Source organism: Pterocles gutturalis, unplaced genomic scaffold (assembly GCF_000699245.1).
Source record: "Pterocles gutturalis isolate BGI_N339 unplaced genomic scaffold, ASM69924v1 scaffold18599, whole genome shotgun sequence".
Lineage (NCBI taxonomy): Eukaryota > Metazoa > Chordata > Aves > Pterocliformes > Pteroclidae > Pterocles > Pterocles gutturalis.
The window spans coordinates 703-10,493 of record NW_010131130.1 but is presented as its reverse complement, the minus strand read 5'-3'; the positions used below and the strand labels follow the sequence as shown (position 1 = coordinate 10,493).

At 42.9% G+C, this 9,791-nt stretch overlaps 1 protein-coding gene across 1 annotated transcript in view; it reads right to left on the bottom strand.

Annotated features, from left to right (window-relative positions):
* The window catches only part of FAM60A (family with sequence similarity 60, member A), a 6,681-nt gene extending 4,490 nt beyond the window's left edge, over window positions 1–2,191 (bottom strand). Inside the window, exons 1-2 of the mRNA XM_010080496.1 lie at window positions 2,064–2,191; window positions 1,950–1,959 (exon numbers count right to left, since the gene is read on the bottom strand). Of these exons, the coding sequence (XP_010078798.1) occupies window positions 1,950–1,959; window positions 2,064–2,191 (138 nt within the window). The remainder of the gene's footprint in view (window positions 1–1,949; window positions 1,960–2,063) is intronic.
* Window positions 2,192–9,791: the final 7,600 nt, after the last annotated feature.

Sequence of the window (9,791 nt, the reverse complement as noted above, 5' to 3'; positions counted from 1 at the left end):
GGGAAAAAAAAAAAAAAAAAAAAAAAAAAAAAGGCAAAAATCACTCAACAACAGTTAATAAAAGCACCCCCGCTTGATAACAGCAAGAAGCATAAAGACTGACAGAAAAGAAGGGCCCTCAAGTTCTGTTTTTCAGGCATTACGAGTCACCTAGGGTGCTCAAACATTGCTATTTAAAGACCAGGTCTCACTTTCAGAAAGCACTCTTCAATACAGAAATAAAAAGTGTTGTAATCTTGTCTCCAGAGGGGCGTTAAAAACAACAGTCCCATCACCTTCAGTTGGTTTTGTTTTTTCTAAGGGAAAAATAATTAAAAAAACAACACACAGTTCCAGTGCGTTGGTTGGTTTGATTGGAGAGATAGGCAGTAGGAATAATCATATTCCTTAAATGTACATTTGGGAACAGACCTCACAGATCTGACAAAAGCTTATTCAGCTCTTACTTTCTCACAGAGTTTCAAGGATGAGTAACAAATACCACCTAACACACTCCTGCATAAGCGTAGGATAAGGTTTCAGAAACAACAGTCACTGGAATGACAGCAATACTTGCTCCCTTTAACAAGCTTTCTTCAGAAATCATCTCTACTGCTAATCCACGCTGGAATATAAAAGGGATACACTGCAGAATTTTTCAGCTATTTAAATGGGAAGACTTTGAAGCATTTGTAGATGAACAGGGCAGGCTCAGATAAGCCATTATTTGCTCAGTGTCAAGACTGCATTTTTACCTTGGCAAACATATTTCAGATAGCACAAGACCAAAGGCCCTGGTATACTGCAAGCTTCTTTACTGTAGTTAAAACAAACAAAAAAAAAAGCAATGGGTCTTCACACAGTCTTTCCACTGCCAAGGACAATAGCCAAGAAATATGAAAAGGAAAATTGTCAGCACCAGATTTATGTACAAAAATCCATGGTAAATAAAAAGCACCATAAAGCTGTATATGAAAGGAGTATTTCTAGAAAAAGGGTGAGAGAGGGAAATATTTCTAAAGGTTGCAAAGATTCACACATATTAAGTTAAGCACTTGATACAAGTGGCAATACTGATATGTATATCTAGTTTTAAATACAATGCATGAAAGTTCCATGTGAGCCTAAGATTTTGATGACAGGTAATCCAACTAGACTGGAAAGAAAAAGCAGAAAATACCTATCAACAATAGAGACTTTTCCCAGGGGAAACAATTCCATGGAGAACTACAGCATAAGCAGGAGAAATTCTTATTGCCTCATAAAAAAAAGTTCAAAATAAACAAAGTAAAAAATAATTACAAGCTATCACAGAAGAATTTACTTTCCTGACAATTCAGGGACACAAACTGATACAGAATTTCAAAGTTCTTAGAAAGTATTTTAAAAAAGTCATAAGGTCACAGCAGCTGGTACAAGAAATCACTGGTATTTATAGTTTCGCTTACCAATGTTTTCAAGGAACACTATGTGCAACATTATCTAACTGGAAAGTCAATTATTTGACGCTCACTTTCCACTAGAATGGGTTTCCAATTAGAAGTTTTAATAACAACTAGATATGCCCTATTTGAACAAAGGCACCGCTACCTGAAACGAGGTGCTGTTGCATAAACCCTAGTGAACTGCTAGACATTTACCCACCAAGTTTTGTTAACATTCTTGAATCTTCAGAGCCACAGAAAACCTCCATGGACCTGTGCTGTTTACCACCTTGTGTGGGAATTTACACCTCTAATGAACATGTGCAAAACACTGTCTGAGAAGGGTTCAAATCCCTGCACGTGCTGTGAAGTGGGAGAGGCAGGAGCCTGACCCTTCACTGTTAGGAACTACAGCAGCTCTCCATTGGCAGCAACAGCAGACTGACAACCCCAGTGGTACTGCACACAGCAGCAGAGGATCCAGCCCCTCCTGGCCTGGCCAGGAAAGTTGTGAGGAAGCTGAAGCCAGCCTTCCCCTCCTTCCACCTCTTCTAACCTAATCTTTCAGTCTCTCAGAGCAAGAGGGACAGCACTTGAGGTTCATGGCTTGGAGATCAACACCATGACTGACCACGATGTTAACTAAAGAAAGAATCTTACCCAAAACAATTCTGGAAATCCTTTTCATAACGTTTGCTGTCAGTGAAACGAGAACTGGAAGACTTAGCTCTGCAAATACAGCAGCCCTCTATACTCCGATACATCTTCGGTTTGTGAAAGCCAAACATCTTTTCCTCCCAGCTGTAGCCTGTGGAAACAAACAGAAACTGGTGTTACTTATCACTGTTAGATACTGAAAGAAAAACCCAGGCAACTCATGGGGCAAACCAAAAGTAAATGACAAAACACGATGAGAAACAGCTAGATTAGGCCACAGCTCCATCCTTCATTGCCCCTGAAGGGCAGATACACTTTCTAATTAAAAAAAAAATTAACAACAGCTGGAATATTAAGCAATACCCAGCAGAACTCATGACAAGCTCATTTACTGCAGAATTCTATTCTAAGGGCACATCTACAAGAGCACAACCCAGAGGTACGAGTGCAGCTGACTCGGCTAACGAAAGCCCCACGTATGTGGCAAAACAGGCTGCAGGACAGGCTGCGTGAACCTGCCCAAGCCACTGGGTAAGTAGTTGGCAGCTGAACCCTGGGTCACTGGAACTAGCTCATCATCATCACTGGCGTTTGTTGGAAACATCCCTGCCAAACTTTGCTTAAAGTGAGTAGGAGTAATTTTAAACGAGCTGCAGTCACACCTCTAGGCTGTAGGGCAGACATACCTGAAAAGCCGCTCTAAAAACAGCCGGGTGGAGTCCCACCCAGCCCTGGATGGTCATGTCTGCGCTGCAGGACCCAGGAGCACTTCTTGACTCCCAGGCCTGGGTGAGCATCCCAGCCACATCCCAGCTCCATGTCAGCACAGGCTCAGTTTCTCACCCTCCCACCTTCCCCACCCTGCTTTCCCTGGGAAGGAAGCCCAGCTAGGAAAGGGCTGGGGAGCAGGACCCTGGGGCGCATTTCAGCGTGCACCTACCGCACATCCCAGCCAGCGCCAATGACGCTGGAGCAAAAGGCATTCCATTTACAGGGAAGTTGTTTCTTCTTAACCGCCAGCTCTGCAAACTCAGCACTGGCTCAGCCAAAAGCCACGCTGCTCTTAGAGGTCTGCCTATCCTTTTTAGTACACCTGACCTGGCATTTGCTATCAAGGCAGGTAACATACAGTGGAGGTGTTTTCCCAGCAGAAACTTTTAAAGTTATTTACAGGTGGATTTACTGCAATCACCACGACAAAGACCCCTTCAACACAAGACAACCTCAACACCAAATCAGGCCCCAGTTACTCCCCAGTGCAGGCTCCTGCTAGGCACAGTCTGACACGGTACAAGAAGCCATCAGAGCAAACAGAGCTCCCACAGCGCTTCAAAAAACCAAACCAACAACTGAGCAAAGCCGGTGCTTTCCTGGCACTGGGCCTGGATGCACAGCAAGTCCTCACAGGCCATGCAGCATCTGTCTTACAATACAGGTTCCAAAAGGTTCTCTTTTAAAGAGACAACAGTGCAAGGTTTGCCTCAGCCACCTGCTGCAGGGACCACGCAAGCCATCTCTGCTGCTTCTTACCACACGTCAACCGCTCAAAGAGGGGACAGGCCACTGTCTGCGGGAAGCTCGGTGAGAACAGGTTCCCACTGCTGAGAACTTCTGCTTTTAAAAAAAATTACATGGAGCCATGCAAATAACACAAGATTTCCCCCTCTTCCCTTAACAAAAGGCCAAGTCGTTATATTCTTGTAGAAGCTAACAGAAAACTACCTCGCCTCCCCACAAACACTACTGAAAGACCCAGAAGGTCAGGCAGGACTTTTGGGAGAGCACCATCTCCATCACTTGTGGGCAAGTCTGCTGAGAGGGAACTCCCAGTCACTTCTCAGTACCCGGGACTGCCAAGTCCCAGCAACCCAACTTTGCTGACGGTGAATGTATGTGGCATAGGGATCTGTCCTCAAATCTTCCACCTGCAGGAAGGTAAGGGACATAATTCTAATATCCTCCAGAGGGAGAGAGAAAATTAACCTGAAATCTTCAGTCTACAGCACCAAGGCTTGCCACATCATTACAGCAACAAAATAATTTGAAAAGAATCTTCAGGGGAGGTAAAAAAATATGCTTTCACAAAGCGACCATACCTAGCATCATGCCTACCTTACTGATGGACAGAGATTGTGTGTAAGGGAAAAAGTTCCTGCGTATTTTTGCAGGACCACAGCAAAAGCTAGTGAACCACCCAGGCCTAGTAACAGTCCTCCACACAGAGGTAAAAACACAATCCCCCACCCTGGAGGGGAAGATCAGAACACAGTAGCAGCACTACAAAATAAGTGCACAAGGTTCCCAGGCTCCTGAGAACCAGAGAAAAGCAAAAATTTAATCTAAAATTGTTGGTTAATACTCTTTACGCAAAATCCATTAAGGAACCCTATCCAGCTGCAAGTGTACATGTTTACATTTTTAAGTCTAACATACTGTAATACAAGACCACTTGGTGCCCACTGAGCGTGTGTCTCCTTGCAATTACTACTACACAAACATGTAGAAAGACACAAGTCAACCCTCCAAAAAGCTTGTCTTGACCAAACCCCTTGCAGAGCCTGTTAATGGGAAGGGACTTGTTAAGAGAGAGATGGAGGGGATAGGTCTTTCCTTCCCTCCTGCCCCAACTCATGCTGTTTGCCACAGGCTTTGCTGTATTCATTTCTTAGTGCACATTTAGAGCACAAGGAGCTCACCTAGGGCTGGGTTCTCACAATGATGATTTGTGCAAATATCCAGCAAAGTCACCCCAAATGTTTCCAGGCTTCCCGGGAGACTCATTGCTCCCTCTATCAGCACAGCATTGTCCAGAAGCAGCTGTAGTAAGTAAAGGAAGGTATCTAACTGGTGACATGCTGAATGGGTTGGTTGAGGGATGGTTAGACTCAGAACTACTCCCTCCTTCTGCTTAGGTATATGTTCAGGGACACTTAGCAAACAAACTTGAACACACAGCCAAATCAGGTTAGTATCCCTGGACTGTCAAGACAAATAAACAACAGTGTCTAAGCAAAAACACTTTAGAGTATGTATTTTGTTTCTTAGCATCCCATGTGCTCCTTCAAAATAAAGTCTCTTGTGGACACTGTGTTTAACAAGCCTCTGGAGATCCAACAGCACACTCACCTGGGAATTTCCAACTACCAAACAGGGATTTCAGATTTTGCTTGACTACCCTAGTGTTAAGTCAGTGGTCTGGTGCTTTTCTTTAGAAAGTCAAAGACTAACTGCAGACACAAAACTTAAGCAGCAAGAACATCTTGACTGTTACAGGGCAAGACACAGAACTGATTTCAACAATTTGATTTACTTTTTAACCTGGTTTCTCACAGAAATCCAGATGCTCATGAGATGATCTCTGTCACCAGCTGGTATTTATACTACAGCAAAAAAAGATGCATGTTTTAGAATTAATGCTCTGGCAAAGGCTGGCATCATACACATATATTCCGCAAGTATTTTGTTTTGCATCATTGCTGCTATTCTCCCAGGAGCAGCCCTTCAACACAATCTTTCAATAGAAGGGAAACTAGTGCCATCTGTTTCCCACTTGATGAATGGTCAGCAATGGTATTACCATATATCACGCCTGAATGGGGAAGAGCTAGTAGCAAAACCGCAAGTAAAACAGATTTTTCTGACAACTGCATCGAAGAGCAGTTATAAATGGAAGGCGTCAGTCCAGCTACACATTTAATCCTAAACAGTTGCCATTTGACTATTATATACTAAATATTCTGTCAGCTGGAGAGCTTAATAGCTAATGTAGAAGCATTTGACTCTAGAAGTACATATCAGCACTGCTCAACTTAAAGCTCTCTGTCTTAGCTTCCATTCTAAACCATAATTGTGTGTCTAGTGCTGGAGTTGACACTACATTCCTATGGATTTAAGCATACTTATAAGTACATATGACTGGGCCCTTTAAAAGGTTTAATGTGAAAGCTTTGCAATTTAGATCTCAAATTTGAACCAGGGAGTTAGACTGCCAGCTACTGTAATGCCTGAATCTCAGCCGTGAAAGTTTAACCACGTGAAATTTGGGATAGATAAAAAGATGGCAAGTAGGAACGTAGCTCCACAAAAGTTAAAAAGCATCACACAAGGTAATTTTGCCAAATTTAAGCATTTTGTTGAAATATATGATATCTTTTAAATCAGCAGCTGCACAGAAGTGAAAGGCACAGTTCACCAGCAAAGCATCAAAAATCCAAGTGGAGCTTATTTGTAATTCTGCAGAAATGGAGATTTACCTGCACTAGTAGGAGAGCAGTATTACCCCAAGTCAGGTCCTCCTCCTCCTCCTTCCTGGTCTCCTTGCAAAAGGAGAAGTTACTATTCCTCCAAGTTCTGCTTTAAACAACTGCTTTAGCAACTTGAACAGACTCAGAAAAGACTGCAGGAACAAGTTCTCTCCATCCCTCTGCCCTCTCAATTTTGGAAAAGCAGCATCAAAAATAGAGACTTGTCTTGCAAAAAGATTTGGAGTCAAGCAGAGAACAGTAAAGTAGGTGGGGAATAAAAAACCTCACACTCTGATTTTTACATTAGTGAAAAGCTGGTACAAAGCAGCATGCATCATACACGTGTGAAAACGGTTTCATGCTTTTGTTACCTGTCAGGACTAGAATCTGCTGCCTAGTTTCCTCTGTGAAATTTAATTTGATGATCTAAATTAAAAGCAGGTATTGCTTCAGATGCTTATAAAGTTTTCAAGAATTTCTGAACTCTTTATATTTTAAAATAAGAAAAGCTGAGCCACTTTCATTTGCCTTTCCAGATTCCTTCTGCATTCTTTCTGATCACCCAAGAAGAAAGAAAACCCTTTATAATAGAAAGGAAGGAATTCCTAGAAGGCAGGCACGTCTCCCTTTGTAACACAATTATCAGGCCAGTCGGAAGGAACATGCTCACCTGCTTCTTGCAAAGCTGAAAGAGAAACATTCCCTGGGGTTATGGGAGAGCAGAGGGATGCCAGTTCAACTACTCAATACCTCCCTCTCTCCCATCTCCTGGCTCTGACCCTGGATCATTCACCCTTTGTGCAACCCAAAATGGCCAGTACATTGTCACAGAGGAAGAGAACCCCTGCAAATAACTTAATTTTCCCTTCTGTGTACAAAAGCGCCTTGATGCAGCGTCCCTGAAGTTGGGCTACAGAAAAATACAATCTAGGCTGCAATGCAGCCAGTTCCTGTCAGTGAAAATCTCACAATGCTCATCTCTACAGCACTTCACTGGAACCAAGAAACATAGTGAAAATGGTACTTTTTTTTTCTTTTAAAAGAAAAGAAACAGATGCCTTAATATAGAAAGAATATACATGCTCTGGCTTTCACATCTGCAAGTGCATACACCCAGGCACATGCACACACACGAAAAATGTTTCCAGAGCTGCGTATCGCGCCAGAAGCAGAGTTTCTTGTCTTGCTAATAAATTCTTGGGCCTGTCCCTCTGCTGAAATGAACTGCAATACCTCTACTGAACATCAACTGTAGGACAGAGAACTGTACATCAACAGAGGAGCTGATCTATATCAGAGACTCAATGTAAACATACCTCCCCCTTAAGTTTACATGCTGCAAAAAGAAACTTTGGAATAGAAGTTAAAATTGGACCCCAGAAAACCATATTTGAACATGCCCAAAGCCAGAATGCTCCAAGGAAGTAAGAGACCTAGCTAACCGAAGTCACCTGAAATTGCAACTTCAGTATTTGTAAAAACATTTTTTACACTGTCGTCTTTTCTTATCTTTATAGCTCAGTGTGACTAATTTCCAACAACCGTAACCTTAGAATTGTGCGTACTGTACACTCTTCTGGTTCCCTATATCCTCATATTTTCCTTCCACTTCCCTTCCTCTCTCCATTCCAAACAACTTTACTTGGAAGAAAGCTGTATTTGACCACTACAGCCCAGGCACATCTGATTGAAACAGCATCCTGTAGAGCTTCCACTTGAGCCGAGCAAAACCAGTAGAAGGTCAAAACTATGTCTTCAGGAATCCTTCCTCTGCCAAAATAAGTAACTTGCTCTTTTGCTGGTACTTGTCTGCACCTACCATTGTGTGTTCAGTGCTGCAGTGAAATCTAAGCACACCAAATGCAACTGGCAGCAACTACCAAGGACGTATCAAAAAATCAAACTGGATGTTTCCCATGTTTGAGCCTCCACAGCATCCTGACTGGGTCACAAGCTGTTCTGAGTGAAGCTTTCAGAAGCAGTCAAGTCACAAAGAAGCCTGCTTACCTGCTGATCTTCAATGGAAATTAAGTACCTAGCCCACTCAGACAAGAGAATTGAAAGGCAAAGCCACTTGGCTGTTCCCCTAAACTGCCATGTGGTTAGCGATCCAGAAAGGATAAGCCAAAGCATGAAAACAATAATCAGCAAGACTTGTATAGGTGCAAAAAAAAAAAAAAAATCCCAAACCCATCTTACCTGCAGACATTCCATCTTGAAAGAGGACTCCACCTCCCATCCCAAACCTCCTACTGCATAACTAACGCCACACTCAGCCTGATCAGGAGCCCTTCAAGGAAAACCTGGGATATTCTCAAGCAAGTGCTGGATTTCAATCCGTGATGCTTATCTGAGTACAGTCACTGCAGCTGTTATGATGCTGTCTGCAAACACCTGCTACTGAAAAAGCATCACCGACACTTGAGACCATGAGACTGAACAGTTTCAGTTTGTTGGGTTTTTTGGGGGGGTTTTTGCTTGTTTGCTTTTTTTAAAGAGAGTAACATACCTGATGGGGACTTGAACGGAAGTAGGAGTAATTATCTGGCAGAATAGCTTAAGTGTCTTAATTTAAAAGGACACATTTCCATGTCCTTAAGTAATATTACTGGCCATTTCACTTGGACTTTGAGCTGAGCACCTTCTACAGAAATGTAAAGGCTTAAGTTATGAAATGGAGTCCCACCCATGCATTCTGCTTCACCACTCAGTTTTCAAGCCCCATCTCACTAGCTGCTTCTGTTTAAAAGCAAGTGCTACAAGAGGCGCAAATCTAAAGAAGCTGGTTGTCAAGTAGGACGGTGGGTGTTGTCCTTCTCCTTATGAAAGAGGTACAAAGCATCAGGTGTTAAGAATCAGAGTTTGGTGACAAAGAGCACAGTTTTAATGTTTTTATTTTAACCTGTGTGAATTTATCAGCTCTTTTAACAACTTCTACTAAGAAGTCAGTGATGTTTTCTTTTTAAAGGAAAGACTGCAACCATAGGCAATTAGCTCCTCTTTGAGAATCTTTGGGAGAGAAGCAGGGAGGAATTTTTCCCAGAGGCTCTGGCACTCAATCCCACCTACTTTCAGTGGGAGCTGGATGCTGCGTGCCTGTGGGTGTGTTTGAAAATCCCACGACTTGTTACTTGCTGATTGTCTACCACAGACCACAGATCCCAGGAGACCTGGAATTTACCTGGGTGCCAAAGGAGTTCAGTGTCCACTGGTGCCAGCAGAAAGGCTTCCCAGCTCACTGTCTGCCCCTACACTGCAGACCTCGTGCAATCTTTTTCTATTAAAAAAAAAAAAAAAAAAGCTGTAAACTTCCCAGTGAATCTGGCTATGTGCAGACTGGGGAGAAGGGGGTTTCCAGAGCACATGCCTGACATAAACAGCCTCCCTTTTGGAAGCAAGCACACAGTAGTAAAGGGCTTTGCTGAGGAACCGATTGCCTTGTAAAAGGGTTAAACAGATGCCTCCGTAACTGTCAACCTACCACGTT